General features: G+C 41.7%; 2 protein-coding genes across 3 annotated transcripts in view; one reads left to right on the top strand and one right to left on the bottom strand.

Moving 5' to 3' along the window:
• The window catches only part of cstf3 (cleavage stimulation factor, 3' pre-RNA, subunit 3), an 11,061-nt gene extending 4,717 nt beyond the window's left edge, over window positions 1-6,344 (top strand). The window contains exons 4-20 of the mRNA XM_031846595.1: window positions 744-776; window positions 1,638-1,735; window positions 1,828-1,894; window positions 2,030-2,064; window positions 2,154-2,280; window positions 2,387-2,464; window positions 2,556-2,718; window positions 2,988-3,097; window positions 3,238-3,354; window positions 3,443-3,661; window positions 3,752-3,854; window positions 4,043-4,112; window positions 4,212-4,407; window positions 4,520-4,670; window positions 4,837-4,931; window positions 5,051-5,111; window positions 5,350-6,344. Coding sequence (XP_031702455.1) covers window positions 744-776; window positions 1,638-1,735; window positions 1,828-1,894; window positions 2,030-2,064; window positions 2,154-2,280; window positions 2,387-2,464; window positions 2,556-2,718; window positions 2,988-3,097; window positions 3,238-3,354; window positions 3,443-3,661; window positions 3,752-3,854; window positions 4,043-4,112; window positions 4,212-4,407; window positions 4,520-4,670; window positions 4,837-4,931; window positions 5,051-5,111; window positions 5,350-5,549 — 1,923 coding nt within the window. The 3' untranslated portion in view covers window positions 5,550-6,344. The remainder of the gene's footprint in view (window positions 1-743; window positions 777-1,637; window positions 1,736-1,827; window positions 1,895-2,029; window positions 2,065-2,153; window positions 2,281-2,386; window positions 2,465-2,555; window positions 2,719-2,987; window positions 3,098-3,237; window positions 3,355-3,442; window positions 3,662-3,751; window positions 3,855-4,042; window positions 4,113-4,211; window positions 4,408-4,519; window positions 4,671-4,836; window positions 4,932-5,050; window positions 5,112-5,349) is intronic.
• Window positions 6,345-6,961: 617 nt separating this feature from the next.
• Window positions 6,962-17,570, bottom strand: depdc7a (DEP domain containing 7, paralog a). 2 transcript variants are annotated; one of them, XM_031846597.1, is made up of 9 exons: window positions 17,490-17,570; window positions 12,162-12,618; window positions 10,814-10,929; window positions 10,529-10,721; window positions 9,520-9,740; window positions 9,194-9,336; window positions 8,990-9,115; window positions 8,606-8,684; window positions 6,962-8,456 (listed from the first exon to the last, which is right to left on the bottom strand). In XM_031846597.1, the coding sequence occupies exons 2-9, from the start codon at window positions 12,608-12,610 to the stop codon at window positions 8,233-8,235; spliced, it is 1,551 nt and encodes a 516-aa protein (XP_031702457.1). In that variant the 5' UTR covers window positions 12,611-12,618; window positions 17,490-17,570; the 3' UTR covers window positions 6,962-8,232. The 2 variants fall into 2 exon arrangements, with proteins under 2 accessions (XP_031702457.1, XP_031702456.1); XM_031846596.1 differs by lacking the exon at window positions 17,490-17,570 and adding an exon at window positions 15,625-15,686.
• Window positions 17,571-18,750: the final 1,180 nt, after the last annotated feature.

Below are 18,750 nucleotides of genomic sequence, written 5' to 3'. Positions count from 1 at the left end.
ACATTTCGATGTGGATACAGATACATTCATGTGTTTTTTTAAAGTATTTTTTTGGGGCCTGTAATCAATAGTGTACACTTGAGAGGTGACAGTCTCCACCAACAGGACACTCACAAGATAAACTTCTCCATTTAGTTCTAGCCGGACACTCTACCGGTCTGTGTGAATATTGGTGCTGTTAGACAGAACTCTTCAACAGTAGGCCATATAAAGATCCTTACTGCAGCAGTGTTTAGCAAGGAAACACACACCTAAGGCTGTGAATACTTTAGAAATATCAAATACTAATTCACAAATGGCACATTTTCAGGATTTTTCATTTCAAAAATTCTAAATATACATTTTCAGGATTTTTATCAATAACATGTGGACACTGGTGTTTTCCTGGGTTGTCTTTTTTTTTTTTTTTTTCTTGTGCAAATGTTGCCTTTTTGAGAGTGAAGAGATAGATACTGTAAACGGGGAGATAGGCTGCAGTCGCACACGGGATGTTACGGTAATTTGGCATTCACTGTAACCACTTTGTTACGAAGGTGATCCATGTGGTGAAATCTGCAAAGAAAATAAACCCCTTTTTAAAGTCTGTCATTCTTGTGTGAATTTCACTTTGTTGATCTTGAAGGTCCTGTGTGTGCGTGTGTGTGTGTGTGTGTGGTCACATTTGCATGAATGCATGTTTCCTGTTAGCCATAAAAGTAGAGGAGACTTTTGAATTAACTTTGCATTTACACTCTGATTTGCAGATCAAGGCTAAAAACTATGACAAGGTAGAAAAGGTAAGAGTCCATCACAGTCCTGGAAGCTGACCAGTGTGTGACTTATAATATCGGGAAGGGTCGTCGCACTGTTTCTAATTAGTCTAGCTGGTAAATGCTGTGAAGTGATTTTCACAAGAATATGCATTCACACTATTATAGTGTCCATTAAAAGCATCATTGTATTACAAGGCATCTAAAACACACTTGAAAGGCACGTCAGTTTGGTCCCAACAAGTACAGAAAGTGCCGATGGGAGAAAATGTCAGTGTGCCTTCTGAAGTGTGAGAGAATTTCCTGCATATTAGCTTGTAACCATAGCTAATACTTACTGTAGTTAAAACTACCATGACTGTATTATTAGGTTGAATCATTGCTATCTCTTTATTGGAACTCCTTTTCATATATTACCATGATTTTTATTTAAATGTAAAAAAAAAAAAAAATCAACCAACGACACCGTTAACCTCAGCATTGGTTTGGAACTGACTTGTTGTTTCCACTTAACATAATCCAACATAACTAATGTGAGTGTATCCTGTTCGGGTTTTGTCTGAATGTCCCATCAAGACGGCACATCCCTCCAAAGAGCTTCAAGCTGGTGGAGGAGCTCTCTGAAACGTAGGGCACATCTGAGGCCTGTCTAATGAAGCAGAATAACTAGAGAGCGCTGCACAACTGTGCCGAGGACAACCTGGAATGTCCCCCCCAAATCTGGCATATGGGTTGAAATAGAAAACTGCTATTTTTGAGCATGGGTGTATAAAGCCAAATAACAGAAACACTGAAGCTGGGTGGTTGTCAAGTAGAGTAGAGTACATGTAAGTGTGTGTGTTTGCGTCTCTGTTCTAGTTATTTCATCTTGTGTTCTTGCCCCTGTAGTTGTTTCAGAGGTGCCTAATGAAAGTCTTGCACATCGACCTGTGGAAATGTTACCTCTCATATGTTCGAGAGACCAAAGGGAAGCTGCCCAGCTACAAGTAAGACGCCATGCTGCATAGTGGGAACAGTGTGCTGACATACTACTGGACTCTAAAATACACTGACATCACTTTCTTTGTTTTACCCTCAGAGAGAAGATGGCCCAGGCTTATGACTTTGCCCTGGATAAAATTGGCATGGAAATTATGTCTTATCAGGTACACAGATCTAAGCTGTTTATTTTGGTGTGTGTGTGTGTGTGTGTGTGTGTGTGTGTGTGTGTGTGTGTGTGTGTGTGTGTGTGTGTTTCTACTTAAACTGCAGTCACCTAACAGCTTTTCTCCTCCCCTCAGATTTGGGTGGACTACATCAACTTCCTCAAAGGAGTGTAAGCGGTTCTCCTCTAATATTTTGAGACTTTGCCAACGTTAGCCAACTCTTTAAATGTTGACATTTCTTTGCCGTGTGTTCCACTAGTGAGGCTGTGGGCTCATACGCAGAGAACCAACGGATCACTGCGGTACGGAGGGTGTACCAGAGAGGCTGCGTGAACCCCATGATCAACATCGAGCAGCTCTGGAGAGATTATAGCAAATACGAGGAGGTGAGTGACCCACCCAGGCCTCTCTCCATACATGTTTGCACACATGGAGCTGTTAAAACGTGAGAGTGATGGAGCGCGAGACTTACTTTGTCTTTTTCGTGACCAGGGAATCAATGTGCACTTGGCTAAAAAGATGATCGAGGACCGAAGTAGGGACTACATGAACGCCAGGAGAGTGGCAAAGGTGAGACAGTGTCGCCGATATCCACAGACCTCTTTTGAATCCTGTCTTTGTAGAATAACACAGATTGTTGCATGATGTGTGTGTCATTCAGGAGTATGAGACTGTGATGAAGGGGTTGGACAGGAATGCACCTTCAGTACCGCCCCAGAACTCCCCTCAGGAAGCCCAGCAAGTGGAAATGTGGAAGAAGTACATCCAGTGGGAGAAAAGCAACCCGCTGCGCACAGAAGACCAGACGCTCATCACAAAGAGAGGTGACTATTTGCAGGCAGGATATATTGTGTTGGGTTTGAGCTCTGTAAACCGTTGCTGTATATGCCCCCAAAACGCCTGTGATTCCTGTAATTACGTTAGTTTGTAATTTCATCATCAATCGATGGAGATGCATAGTGTTTGAATCTTTATCTGCTGTAGGGAAACGGTCACTAGAGGGCGTAGCTTTTCTCCTCACTCATGGTTAAAATGCATTGATCCTGTTTTTTTTAGGAATTGTAGTCAATTGCTGATGCGCTCTGTGTTGCAGTGATGTTTGCCTATGAGCAGTGTCTGCTGGTGCTGGGCCACCATCCTGACGTATGGTATGAGGCGGCACAGTACCTGGAGCAGTCCAGCAAACTGCTGGCCGAGAAAGGGGTGAGAGGAAAAACAAATCCTTTTCGGACTTGACTTTTATGTGAAACTGTCAAAAAAAACCTGCTGAGTATTTTTCAAAGAAGTCAAACTTCAGCTCCAGACGATCTGATATTGCTTTGTTTGTATGTTTTCCCGCTTAGGATATGAATAATTCCAAGCTGTTTAGTGACGAGGCAGCGAACATCTACGAGCGTGCCATTGGGACTCTTCTGAAGAAGAACATGCTGCTGTACTTTTCATTCGCAGACTATGAAGAAGTGAGTTGCTTACGCAGCAACAAGTTGTGATCAACGCAGTCAGAACCGCGGGGACCCATCAGCTTCTATCTTTTGCTTTTCCTCGCAGAGTCGCATGAAGTACGAGAAGGTCCACAGCATCTATAACAAACTGCTGACCATTGAGGACATCGACCCCACACTGGTCTACATTCAGTACATGAAGTTTGCCAGGAGGGCGGAAGGCATCAAGTCGGGTCGCACCATCTTCAAAAAGGCCCGAGAGGATCTACGCACGCGCCACCATGTGTACGTGACGGCAGCACTGATGGAGTACTACTGCAGCAAGGTAAGCACACATAATCACATGTTTATTACACAGTAGTATGTACAATGGTACTAAAATGAACCTTAAATATATATATATTTTTCCCCGCAGGATAAATCGGTGGCCTTCAAGATTTTTGAGCTGGGCTTGAAGAAATACGGGGACATTCCAGAGTACATACTGGCATACATCGATTACCTCTCCCACCTTAATGGTAGGTCATGTGTAATAGAGTGTAGGAAATATGTTCTTTACTAGTAATCCATTCATCTAAAAGAAGTGGCTTCGATTAACTCTTTGATACTTTCAAATGAAATGGAAGATGTCTCCATCATTGTTGTCACACGGTAATGGAAGATAAATGTGTAACCCTGTTTGTTCTGTCCTCCTCTACCACGTCAGAGGATAACAACACCAGGGTTCTGTTTGAACGTGTCCTCACCTCAGGAAGCTTGTCACCAGAAAAGTCAGGGTAAGTATGGATTAAGTTGTGTGCACGTGTATATAATTGGCGTATTAATCATTCTCTCTGACAGCATTTGCTTATTTTTGTTTCTCTTCCATCCTTCAGCGAGATCTGGGCTCGGTTCCTGGGTTTCGAGAGCAACATAGGAGACCTGGCCAGTATCCTGAAAGTGGAGCGCAGGCGATTCACTGCCTTCAAGGACGAGTATGAGGGCAAAGAAACAGCCTTGCTTGTCGATAGATACAAGTTCATGGACCTGTATCCCTGCTCTGCTAGTGAACTCAAGGCCCTTGGATACAAGGTGTGCATTCTGCCTTTTAGAGATGTCACATCAACGGCATCTCTCGCTGCAAAAGCAGTCGCATGCTTTTCTTTCAGCTGATATTCAAACTGTTTCCACTATGTGTTTGTAGGATGTGTCTCGTGCAAAACTGGCAGCGATGCTCCCAGAGACCGTGGTGACGCCCTCTACGCCTTCACTAAAGGATGAAGCTGACCGTAAACCCGAGTACCCCAAACCCGACACCAATCAGATGATCCCCTTCCAGCCACGTCACCTTGCCCGTACGTAGTCTTCTCTCACCTCCACTGGATGTTGTGACAAATCAGTGAAACTCTGTGTTTAAGAATGACGTTGTTGCTATGCATCTATACCTCCACCTCTCCTAAATTGACATAATGCATAAAATGAGCCAATCTTTGATGGAGCCTCTTGTGTTCCTCTCCACAGCTCCAGGTCTACACCCTGTCCCTGGTGGAGTTTTCCCAGTCCCCCCAGCTGCTGTAGTCCTGATGAAGCTGCTCCCTCCGCCTACGTGCTTCACTGTGAGTAGCAGCAGCAGCTTGATACTATCAATCTCATATGTACTGGTAATGAATAAGATGAAAGGAGCAGGGGGGGTTCTGCTAGAATGCACTAAGTTTGTGATTGTTTCTCGCTGCAGGGACCCTTTGTTCAAGTGGATGAGCTCATGGAATCATTCAGGAGATGCACACTTCCTGACAGTAAGTTGCTTTTGTCAGTGCCTTTTTCCAAATTTCTATTTTTAGACACACTAGAAACTGGACTCTGGTGATGGAACTGTCAGTCAGATATTTGAGCAGTCATCCAGTGATCAAGCCAACACTTGGATCCAGAGTGAAATATCTAGGCAGCTGTCAAATGCATTGGTATAAAATGTGTTACAGTGTGACAAAATGTTCTGCCCCCAATTTGTTACTGATGTATTTTCGGTCTCCATAGCTGTTGATGCTGCTGTAGAGCTGATCACTGGTAGACAGCCCGACGCAGGAGGGGAGGGCAATGGATCCATGGAGAACCACGCTGTTGCCAAGTCACTCAAGAGGCCTAACGCAGATTCCGATGAGGAGGACGACAAAGGAGCTGTGGCTCCGCCCATACACGACATCTACCGCGCACGCCAACAGAAAAGGATCCGATAAACCAACCAAAACACACGCGTAACCCTACGAGAATGTAATCTTAACAGGTGGTCATATGGGGTAAATGTACATGTCTACATTTCTGAGTGCGTCTGACAGATTATACATCCGTTTATCTCTGTACAGAAGACATACATGCACACACACACACACAGAGACATACGTACAGTATGTACACCTGAGTGTTCTCGTGGCTTTTTTTTTGTTGAACAGTTTTTATTTTTAAAGACTGACCATTATATTGTACAAAGTTTTTAATTCAACCATTGACTTTGGCACACAGCTTATTTTGGCCTTGTGATGTTCCAGTGATGGCAGAGTGGAATCAAGCTTCTTTTTTTTTTTTTTTTTTTTTAGATAACTGGAGTAAACAATTCCTTTCAATAAAAATGGAAAAGACTTCAACCGGATTTGCTTTTTTATTTGACTTAACTCATGCTTTATGCTTCATTGCTGTCTTTCTCTGTCGCTGTCTTGAGGTTTTATCAGGACTTGTCACTAGGCGGCAGCACACCACGCTTAGCTGAAGAGATCAGGTATCTTCCATTCAATTCAGTTTCCCTCTGACAGCAGGACTTCATGGGCTTAGATTTATCCGTTCTACATAAGGGCAAGAACATCTAAGATCATTATTTGGGTAAAGTAGGTTTGCATTTCTTTTGCACTTTAACTATGTGGATTTAAGTGTGAAACTATGAATGTTCTTTCAGCTTAAACTAATTTAAACATTAGCTGACATATCCAGACAGTTCCTTAGTAGTGACTAAACCTACTTTATGGGGGGAAAAAAAAACTTAACATGCTAAATGAACATTTTTCAATGTCAGCCAGCTGCTTAGTTTCACATTGGCCTGATTACATCATCATTTGTCTGCCCAGCACAGCCTGTGTTCCGAGTATGTGGCAGCTTCATCTCAGCTCTGGGCCTATTCACATGTAACACTGCAGCATAAAACACACCAGCATGCCACTGCCATATACTCAAGACTAAAGGCTACTTTGAAATCTGCACTATTTGGAAAACTCTGTCATTTGCTCTTTGAAACTAAAACAACCTAAATGTCTACTAACGTCTTTACTTTGAGTGTTTGTATTTAATTGCTTCTCAATGATAACCGTGAAAATACTTTGTTTCTCTCTAAGTGTTATAGTAGAGCTCCCCCAACCAAGAGTTACTATCAAGCAAAGTAATTGCTTATTGGCCCTTTCTCATTGTCAGGTTTGCTGTGAATTTCAAGCCACTGATTTCAGCTCGAAAACAGTCAAAACATATGAAGGGTTTGGTAAGTTTGCGTTCAAGCATGAAAGGCATAAATAACATCACCACCAAAAACAAAACTCAACGAAAGTTCTTGGAAAAGAAGCCACCGCTCATTTTCTCATTTGAATGACTAAGCCATTGTTTGCATATTTAAACTTGTCAATGTTGAGAAGAAAGCCTCCGTGTTTTGCATGTAAAGAATGACCGTATGAGAAACAGTGCGGGCCTTTTATGAAAAGGGAACTTAACATTACAGTACTTCCAACCTACTTCTTTGATTTCTACCAAAAAACAGCATGTGAAAAACACAATTTCACAAGTTCGTAAGTTGACTGGGAACCTCAATAGCATAAAACTGCTTTAGATTTCTCAATTACGCCACTCTATTTAAAGACGGGAGGGACTGTATGGCTGTTTTTAAGAGAAAAGGCCATGTGCCTGTATCTGGGTCATGTAAGACAGGACACAAATAATATTCACTTTTGAGACAGTTTGTCTCAAAAGTGAATATTATTTGTGTTCTATGGATAAATTGCTTGACTTAACGATCACATTTGTTCTCTTTTCATCAGAATAAACACATTTTGTGTCGACAATAAAAAAAAGGACAATGTACATGTATGGATATTTAACAATTCCAGTTGACTTTTTAACAATTCCAGTTGAATTTTATTAAGATTTGCCGAAAGATGTGAGTGGTTCAAACTTAATCTGGGAATGCTTTTGTCACCTGGAAATGTGGAAGCGATTTCCTCGGCTGATTAGAAGGAATACATAAAACATATTCGAAACAGAACCCTGAAGATACCACTATAACGTGGCGATGGTTCAACTTTAAAGTAAAGAAAGAAAAGAAGAAGAAACAAAAAAATGTACAAACATCTGTTTTGCTGAAATGTTGCAACAAACACAAAGACCCAGAGGGCTGATTCTCATGAATGCCTCTTACTGTTGTGTACAACAGCACATCATCAGACTTTCAAATTTCCAGGTTCAAATTTCCGTTTGAGGGTTCCTCAAGACATTGTTCCACTGTGCGTCACATTGTACACGATAAACCGCATGAACAGACACATTTTTAATGCTAACAATGTTTCCATTGAATAGATATATGCAGACTTGTCCGAATGCCATCAAGACACGTTGCAGTGTGAAAACATAAAAAAAAAACTCTCAGGAATACTAGGTTCATTTAGTCGTTATGGGAAAGTAACAGTCTCATATACATTTATAACAGACAAGGACGTTTCTTGTTAGTGTCCTGCACCAAAGAAAATATCTCCACAATTAAAATTCACATTCTTTTTCAGTAGTTTAAACTATTTACATGCAAGCAAATAAAATCCACATTCTGCACATCTTCACATCACATAAGCTTTTGTTCTTACGGCTACCTCTCTTTACATTATAATACAATAAATATCACTGTAGCACCACATTGATACTGGACAATCTATTTCCAAAGTACTGAACAAAGATCTCTGGGTGGCCTTTATAAAACTGTCCCAGCAGCCGTCTCTTCTCTTTATTGGAGAGTTTCGGGTTCTCGTGGACTCCCCGGAGTAAGGACCGAAGTTCCTCTTCCGTCGTTTTTTCTGCATTCTCTGAGAATGCCTGAGAGCTCACTCTTGTGCAGTATGTTGATCCTGCAGTAGAGAGAGATTGGAGAAAACTGAATTGAAGTGGAAGAAGAGTTTGTCTTCCTTCGTACCAAGGGAAAGTGTTCTTTCGTCAAACAAACAGCTGTTGAACAACTGAATGTATAAGATGAATATATAAATGGCAATCTGCAAACCTGTTATCACATCTGGATCTTTCCCTTTCACAATATTCATTATTCTGTCACTGACCATCTTGTGTAATGAAACCGGAATCTGGAGGAAAAGAGAGCAAAATAAGACATGAAGTTTCTATTTATCTTGACATAAAGATCCAATATTAATATAAATACAATCGCAATATGTATAATTATTATGTTTACTTACCTTGTAGCTGTCTTACACAGTCAGACACATTTTATTTATGAATTATTTTTCAAGTAATATCTGGTGTGAAGGTTGAAATCCTGCTTCAGCCTGTTTAAAACAGCATTTTCTCTCACGGAGATGTTGATTGTTACATCCCTCCTTCAACACCAGACACACATGTACACACACACACTGGCAAAGAGATAACTCACTTTGAACAGATCACAATGGTTATCCATCATGAACAGAACCATCAAGTCCACCTTTCCTTTGGAGAGTTTTCTGCTGGAGACGATGGCACTTGAGAAAGACCTTTTCACCGCCATTCTGTTCTCGATCTGACAGTGAATTCAGAGTTAAAAAAGATCAAACATACACATGTACAGACTCACATACGAGGCACACATAGCGCTCACCTCTTTGTGCAGCTTGACCTCCTCTGGTTTGGCTGCAACGGCCATGAATCTCAGGAGCCTGCGTAGCTCCTCTCTGCTGCGAGAGTCTTGCAGCTTTAGGCTCAGCTGCAGGGTTTCTAGAGCTTGCTCTTGCTTGCCGTTCACTGACAACAGACCACAAAAAAATACCAAGATGAAAATGCTGAGCTTGAGAAAAAGCAGCCCTTGTTGTTAAAATGGCACCAGCAGCAACATACTGTATATGAAACCTGGATTTGTGCATCACCATAAAAGCCCAATTTAACCCTCCTGAAAACAACAGGAACACCAAGAAGATCTGCTCTTACCGAGTAGCTCCGAGATGCCAGAGTGGATGTCGAAAATGTGATTGCTGAGCAGAGGTGGCTGTTGAGCGCTTCCGTAATGCTGAGCCAGGATGTCATAGAGCAGACCCTTACACCGGGGCAGGTCATCAGCACAACCGGCCAGTCCTCGGCTGACCTCCACCACCCGTTCATCAGGCAGAAACTCCAGACAGTCCACTGCTCCTGACATCCACTCATCGGCCCTGAGGGGAGAGGGGGGAAAGATAAGCTCTTGGCCTTCAGTGATTTAGAGACTCTACTGCTTCCAGTAAGCATGGATCTGGTCATTTGCAGGTGAAAACATATGCAGGGTTTTCTAAACTTTAAAACAAAAAGCATTTCATCATTATTAATTATTAATCAATTAAAAGTAGCAACCACCACAGTATAAAAATGACAGAGTGTATCAAATGTAAATGCACTATGCAGAATGGCTCCTCTTAGTGTTATTACTATATTAATGGATCGTTATTATTGATGCATTAACAGTTAAGTGGTAGTTTAATGTTTACTTTTTATTTTTGCAATAACTAAAATACAATTTCTGAAATTAGGGCCCACTTTGTCAAAACTTGACACACAAAATCTTACATCTCTTGCAAAAATAAACACTTTATACAATACTATATAAACTCTTCTAAAATTGGTATTTTTGCATCACAACTTTACATACAAACACCAAATAAATAGCTCTTTCCACATGACAAACGCCAACTGATGCACTAAGTCTTAAACGTGATTATTTAAAGTCTTTGACATTTTCATTAGTAGCTAAAACTCATGACATGAACATAGTTACTGTATTGTACTGCAAACAAAATGCAGTATTGCAATTACAGTCCTCTCACTGTCTCTTCAAAATTGGCCTCCAAACCAAAGAGCTAACCTGAATCCTATTTAAAGTGTTCAAGTTCTGATTTCTACGTGACCTAATTGGTTACAGGTGCTTCCATAGAAGACTGTAACACTGTAAATGTTTTAGAGGACTTACTGTGCTTCACTGAAGGCCTTGAGGACCTCTCGGTCGAGGTAGCTTGATGTATACAACAGGTCCGGGTCACTGTCCATGCCACGCAGGGGAGGCCGCGATGTGTCTTTACCCTCTAACAGCTTCTCCAACAGGGGGAGCTCTATCAGCTGCAACAGCCTGAACACAGCCTGCTGGTGCCACACCTCATCCACAACTGTGAAAACACAGAGTTACAAGCCATAAGGGTCATAGGTGCACAGACACATAGTGTGACTAAGCATTTGCTGCATGAAGGGTACGACTTACGCTCTTGTGAGAGGCCGAGGTTGATCATTTGAGGGGTGATGGAGGAGTTCAGGTTGAGGTTTCCTAGCACGTCCTCCAGTGATTTCTCTGTGTTTACAGGGCTCAGCACGCCTTGTCTGAAGAGTCACATAATAACAGCAATCAGTGAAAATGATTTGGAAATAACAGACTTATTAGAGGAACCAATCAGGCTGCAAATGTTTTCTAGTAACTGTGATTCATACTCAATTTAGTGTTGTTTTGATTCCGGCCAACACAGGCAAAATAAATGCTCAATTCCCAGCAACAATTTCTGATTAACATTAAATAGAAGTCTTTTCTCTTTTCTTTTTACATTATTCCCAGGAAACCTTCACTTGCCCCATGTTGCAAATAATCAAAGTCTAATTTAAACTGTTTAATTAAGCACATGGCACATTTATCTGCAATTTGTTGGGCCTGATCTCTGGTCCAGTCTGGAGCTTTCACTCTCACAACAACACAAATTGCTGAGGCCACGTGTTAGCGCCTCATGAGTAATACCTCGCGTCTGTCTTTGCCACATGTTAGACAGCCTCCCTAGAATTGAATTGGGCAATTCACTTATTTGCTTTCTTGCTGAGAATGAGTTTAGATGTCACGTCTTTGGTAGATATGAAGCTACAGCCAGACAGTTGTTTTAAATTAGCACTAAGATAAGACCAGACACTGTGGGAGACAGCTAGCCCGGCTCTGTAAAAATACACTTACCACCATCTCTAAAGCTCACTAATTAGATTGTGTACAAAATGAAAGTGTAAAACACTTTATGTTCATGGTATGAGCCGGGATGACTTCTTATGTCCAGTAACTTCCTGCAGTAATGTCATCAACATGAGTTTGCCAGCTAAGAAGCATTCAACCAAAACCAATAGTTGTTTTAACTTCATAAGCAAACGAGATCTGATGTGTAAAGCAGTGAGCTTTAGAGGTGATGGTAGGTGGGTTTTGTTATCTTTGTTACAGAGTTAGCTATTTCCCTCTATTCCCAGTCCTTGTGCTAAGCTAACCTAGCAAGCTTCTGGCAGAAGCATCAGAGGGTGGTATTGAAGCAAGTGGGTTTCTGTATGTTTCATATTTTAAAATGACTTTTTGATTTTGCAATTCAAGTTTGTATTTGAAGTTGAAACTCATTGCAACCCACTGTGCAGTGAGCGGGTTTATCAAGACATAACTGCATGATGGGACTTTAAGAGCATCCAGCCATGCCTGACTAGTTTTCAGAGACACCCGGTGTGAAGCTACACTGGATTTGGGATTAGCTCTGGTGGAAGGAGAACAAAGCCAATCACATATGAGGTCGGAAGATTGTTATGACACGAGTCTGTACCTTTCATGTGACGAACTGTAGCCGTTCTTGTTCCTGTTCATGTTTGGTGAGTCGTAGCCACTCTCGATGGTGCTAGTGGAGTTGGCGTTGGCCAGCGATGATGAGGAGTCGGTTGTTGGGCTCAGGAACCTGTACAAACTGCAACTACTGTCCTCGAATGTGGCTGGCTTCTTTTCCTTGCAAAATACTTTCACGCCCACTGGCTCAAATACCCTTGAGTCCATCAGGGCCTGACAGAGACGGACGGCCTTGAAGCGGGGCACCGCCTCGTCGCTAAAGAAACGGTTCAGGGTGATGTGTGCCAGGACCACGTCCACGGCCTCTGAGCCCAGGAAGCAGTCATGGTAGGACTTGAGGTTGTGGCGCCGGCGCTTAACCTCCACGCAAGTGTGGAGATTGGAGATGATGCTGCTCCAGATATAGGTGGCCCGGAACGGCTTCCCAGCCATGCCTGGTTCTGATGGAGGAGAGGAGAGGAGAGAGTCAGTGGACGGAGGGTGGGAAGACAATCAGGGGCGTGGGAATGAGGGCTGAAGTAGAGGTGATTTCAATAATGAGCATCTTTGTTTTGAAGACATCCAGCATGGGCTCTAGGGAATTGTGATAGCCATTTTTCACTTGACTACATTGTTAATAATAAGATAAGACAATCAACTGTATGACTAAGCAGCAAGAACAAAATTAAGATTATAATAAACTTTTATAAATGCAGATGCTTTATTAAAAAGAATTTCCCTAGACAAGTCTTTTTAGTGACTTGTTATTCCACAGTGGACATTCTCAGCTCTGTCTATTGTCTGTGCACTTTCTCAGAAGGGAATTGTGCTTTCTGTCTTTACCAAACAAACACTCCCTCTCCTCTGTGTGATGTCAAATAATCACAATCTGAATTCAAGTGACTGTATGTGGGTGTAACAGCACAAGGTCCAGGATCAATGCAACTCACACAGGCGTAGTAACCGAACCCAAGCCCTCGTTTGAGGCATGCTTGTGTGCATTATGCTGAAAAGCTTAATTCTAATTAACTTAACAGATGTTAACACCTCAGAATAAAATTGTGTAGTCCACCAGTATAGGTCCAAGACAATACGAGAAACAAAGAGCATCATCTGTACCTGATTTTATCTCAACAGGCACCTGATGCAATCTGTCGACACAAAATCACACACACACACACACACGCACACACACACACACACACACACACAGAGAGAGGACAGGAAACAGAGACAATGATCATATTGTGAGCTTATCTCATATATTCCTTTTGTATTTTCCACTGAATGGGCTTCATTGCTACGAACACAGGCACACAACTCAGTAGATGATTCATGCAATCAAACACCGACACGTTCAACACTACATACAATTTCTCAACATATCTCATCTGTGTTTGATGATTTTTGTTTCGGGAAAAAGGACTTGTGTCGTCCACCGCAAGCCAGACCAATGTAAGAAAGCAGAGCTGGTCTTATAGTGAGATGTTAGTGTGGCTTTCATCTCACAACAGGAAACATTTAGGGCCTGTTGAGCAAATGTTAGGGGAGGATCTGAGAGGCTCACTGAGGCCAAGGGACATAAATCAGGCCCCGTCAGCACCATACAAGGCTCCATGTTATGATAACACAACATGACAAACGCTATTACTGACCCATCTGTAAAACCTGACAACAAAAACACTGGGGAACAGACAGCAGCAAGCAGATGTTCGTCCACTCGATTTACAAATACTACAGAGATGAAGTTGACAGCGTGGGGCAGATATCTTGGTGATCTACTGATTAATGAGACACATCTACGTCACACTGTGTCTCCCTCTGGGAGAGAAGACGCTGTCCTGATCTGGGGATTTGCCTTTGCAGGGAAGCAGGCTACAACTGGGGCTGCATGACAGGAAACATGAGATATAGAATAGGCTGGTAACGCAATTAATTCAAATACACTCAAGTTTGAAAACGGATCTTTCAAATAAATGTGAGAAGAAGTTCATACTATGCAAACATCGGTCAATATGAACTCACTATATTTGCAGCATATGACAGGAATAATGTACTTTTTGGTCAGGACAACTAGAAACACTCTGCATTACCAACATGAAATCCTTTCTCGGCCATCTGGAGAGTCCCATCTGGGGTCGCTGGATTACCAGTCACAAAATAAATCCGGATCTGATCAATGTCCATTAATGCTTCTTGTTAAAAAGGAATAAAGTGGGGGTCGGGTGAGGGGTCAGAACAATCCTGGGAACCTGGCTGTGATCTGTCACCTCTTGTTGCTTAAGCCAGGCTGAGGTTTAAGCCCAGTTTGCGCAGCTGACGCCAGACTTCTTCCCTGTGACTTTGGTCCTCTTTATAAAGAAAGACTGCAGGGCGATGCAAAGAGGGCACTGACCTGCAATTCAGCCAAGGACAACAGTGCACCGTGTGTTTGTACACATCAGTGGAGGTAAATAACCGCGGAGGGAGCAGCGCAGTCAACACATGGGGACGTTCCCCTTGAGAGCACGGTGTTTAACACCACTCTCACAACCTGAGCTGCATTATCTCTGCGGCAGCAAAGCAAAAAGCATATTTAACTTTCAAGCACTGTGGTCAGAAGCTGCATGGAGCTCAGGACATTATGATTTCAGGCGATGGTAATGCTCTGTGGCACCTGCGGACCTGTAGCAGCGGGTTGTTAATAGCCTGTGGCAGATACCCTCATTCCTCCAACATGCTGAGAGCGGTGAGATTAACTGCTCCACCCTCAAGGCACAGTATGAAAACACGGAACCATGGAGATTGGCCCGTATGAGTTTGAATCCTCACATCCTGCGTGATATAACCCAGTAATTGTCCTGTTCTTCATGGTGTTAACGCAAACACTTTAGACTGCTGAGTCGGCACTGAACACTATACTGTCAAAGAACACAAACGTTGTTCTTATTCAAAGCTTTAAACTCATCTACAAAGCATTGCGTGATTTATTCAACTTGAACAAAGGCAGCAGCTAAATTAGACATTAGAAATCCTTGTTTTAATGTTTTTTTTCCTCATATAAAAAAAACTTGACCATATGTTTCGCGACAGAATAACAATAATGTACAAACAATGGTGGCATAAACGCACATATTTCAAAACAATATTGGCTCTTTAGTAGAAACATTTTGATTAGCATCAGACCACATGTCCCATTAGAAATAGTAGCACAAATCCTCCAAACGCGCGGTGTGCGTAAAATATATAATAAAAGTATGGCACATGACATTCCCATGAAGATACCAACAGTTTCAGTAAAATCCAAATTAGCGGCAGGCGACAAATGGAAATGTATTTCTGCAAAAACATCCCATCTCAACTCAGCAGGTTACATTGCAGAGCTAAATAAACCAAATAAAATCACACTATTTCAAACACGACAGTGTATTAACAACATCTAGCCATCACTTTTTCAGCTAAAGGTGATTCAATTAGTATTCGTCTACCTGGTGTTCGGTGCATTTAAACGTCCTCCAGTGACTGAGTAGACTGCCATTCAGACCATGTCCTTGCTCTTCAATATACGACGTGACGCACGCAACTAACTACAGTCAAACCCGAAACCGTCCCCTCCCACTGAGTTACATTATTCATGTGCTAATCACCGCCCTATGCGGGCATTAACGTGACAATGAGACTCTCACTGTTTCCTTGAAGTTTGACAGAAGGGCATCTTCCTGAGCTGAACTGTAAATAAGGAAGAGGAATGGACGTGACACTTTCTATCACGTCTAACCAAAGCTCCTCCATGCAGGGAAAGGTTGTTTTTTTTATCTTCACAAGTGCCATACATGTTATTATAATACAATGCTGAATAGATAAAGCCAGTGCGCAGAATTGCCAATATTCCCTACTTAAGTCCTTTATTCAATTATTATTATTGGTCAAATAAAAGACTTTCAATTTAAAGGAAATGCTGAAAATCCAAGAGGTTTTCACACAATCTTTCACTCACAAAGTCACACCCTTAAAGCCTACACTGGAGGTAAATCTGATCTGATAAAGAACTATAGTAAACAACATCTACTATGTGAGATGGAGAAGAAGGGGCTGTTTGAATAATTGGGATTCAAAGGATAAAAACACACACACAAAAACAAGAATGGGAATGTTTTGGGGAAAAACAAATAGTGGAGTCACGTGTGAACACAGGTGCCTTGGGTGTCAAAGTGACTCTGATGCTATTCCACCTCGTCTGGGATCATCCATGCAGGCCGAACGTCCCTGAAATCGAATGTCTCAAGACTGCCAACACCTACAAACATGTACACCCCAGAGTAACGTAGCAGGAGCTGTGGTGGGGACAGATGTCAAGAAACGAGGCTCTAACCCGGTGCCTTCTTTCTTGAGGTGTAATCTGACAACAGAAAAGTAGTAAGCTGACAGTGTAAACCCAATGTTGGTCACTTACTCAAAGGGAGACAAAAAGGAAGACAGCGACTATCATCACGAGACACAAGTGTGGTGCAAGAGGTAGAGGCGTGTAAACCGGTTTGATTACAGTCCTCTTAACCTCTTCCTTGTAGAAAAATGCTCTTTTATGTGACCAGGTAAAGAGAGAACGAGTGAGCATAAAAGCAAGAGGCAGAGATCTGTAAAACCTTTTAAACCATTTGATCAGAGAAGGAGAGTTGTGAGCAGGTCACCAGTTTGCATTCACAAAGCACAGACAGAAATGTCTTCCTACTTACTGTTGAGCTGCTCTTGAGCAAGGCAGGGTGCTCTAAGGAAACTGCAGATGTGCACGTGTGTAACTTTACACACAATGTTCAGTTTATCGTAACAAATACGACTTAGTCCATCACAGAAACAGCTGCATATTATCACCAGTGGTTTTGAAAAGTAAAAAAAATGTCGAGCGTCTTGCCTGTTTCACAAACTGGAGGTGTGGGGGTTTGAAAAAAGTGGGCATTTAGAAGGCAGTCTGCTGAAAGATGGCAAAATTGCATTATGGAAATGTAGGATACATTGACAGAACCATTTACCTGGATGGCTAAACACAGAAACAAGAACAATCAAACTTCATACTACTATTCCAAAATATCACAAGGACTATAACACTTTCTTGCTTTAATCCCTTTCCCTGATACACAAATGGCATCTTGCTTGCATTCAGTCACAAAAGTAAACCTTTCTTTGCTCCCATGTCAGAAAAATCTGTTTAACAATACCACTTGACTTTGACTATCAGCACAATGAGGTATGACTCATAAGCAGTTACTGGCATCAAACAATCTTTGAGCACTGAATTCACAGAAGCTCAGGATACTAGGTTGTGGCTTTAATGTGCCGTATGTGTATGTAAACGCACCTTTTCTGTTATTGTAGATGATGTAGAGATATTTTTATATTCACACAGCCATCGTGTCCAAGCGAACGGAATAAAAGGAAATGCACACTGAAAGGTAACTTCAGTGCATTCAGCTAGAGGGAGAAACAAACTGGTTTTACAACTTCAAATGAGCGCACTGCAGGCGGACATGCTGGTATTTTGTAAACTTGCCACAATGCTGACATCAGTGCTGTAGAGTGAGACATGTTTTACACCAACACAGAAAATGAGATAGATAAAGAGAGAGAGAGAGAGAGAGAGAGAGAGAGAGAGAGAGCACACTGGTTCATAAATTCAGAAATTCTAGTCCACAAGGTCAAAGCAATATTGACTCTCCTGCTTCTATCCATGAGCCCGGACAGCCCTGCACATCCCTTTCTTTAACCTTCATTCTTATCGGCCACGCAATGTTAGTCATGTCATAGTTTGTTTACAGTTATAATGATGACAAAGAGATTTTCTCCAGGAAGAGGCATTCAAAAAATAGTTTCTGTTTACAGATGCGATGTATGTGGAAAATTGCCCCAAATGCCAGTCTCGGAGGAAGTATAAAAGTACTACTTTTAAAATGTGACTTGGGTAAAAATGCAGCAAAATATACTTAAAGTATTAAAGGTAAAAGAACTCTTTTGGAATAAAATGGAACCGTGTGACTGATATAATATTGTTAATGGCGATGCATCAGAGTGTAAGTCACATGTTACTGTTGTAGCTGGTTGAGGTGGAGCTACTTTGAAGTATTTTATATACAATTGGGTAGTTTAGTCCACTGTTACCTAAACTAGGGGTCAGGCCCATCATAAGGCTTCATGCAAAACATAACAAGGTTCTCAGACACAAATCTATATTCATTTTTTTTTTAATATTCTCTAAGCTTTGCCTTTTGTGAAATATTTGGCCTCAACAATTAGTTTAATGAAACAATCTGAGAAATGTAGAGGGAAAAACGGTGGAACTCTGAGACATCAGAAACATCACAAGAGGCTCCAACTATACACTGCTTTTTTTGTCAGTATCAGAAGTCTAGAAAGTTTAGAGACTAATTTTTAAAGTGCATTTGTTTATAAAAAAGTAGTGAAAATATGGATCGACCTAGCAACTAGATGAATATATTCCACTGAATTGAAGTGGAATAATAGCGTTAAGTCGCATAAAACAGAACCACCAAGTACAAGTATCTTAAGTGTTACTTAAGTGAATGTACATAGTTACTTTCCAAGACTGCCAAATGCACCGATGC

The sequence above is a fragment of the Anarrhichthys ocellatus genome, unplaced genomic scaffold, assembly GCF_004355925.1.
Source record: "Anarrhichthys ocellatus isolate YVR2014 unplaced genomic scaffold, GSC_Weel_1.0 scaffold6, whole genome shotgun sequence".
Lineage (NCBI taxonomy): Eukaryota > Metazoa > Chordata > Actinopteri > Perciformes > Anarhichadidae > Anarrhichthys > Anarrhichthys ocellatus.
Note: the sequence above shows the minus strand (reverse complement) of the source record. Positions and strands in the feature narration are given on the sequence as shown.

Bases quoted from the DNA above. Each gene is read 5' to 3' on its own strand.
- depdc7a (XM_031846596.1), bottom strand. The intron at 9,741-10,528 runs GTAAGTCCTCTA...CTCTCCCCTCAG, and splicing joins AAGGCCTTCAGTGAAGCACA to GGCCGATGAGTGGATGTCAG. The intron at 9,116-9,193 runs GTGAGCGCTATG...ATTCACTGTCAG, and splicing joins AGGTCAAGCTGCACAAAGAG to ATCGAGAACAGAATGGCGGT.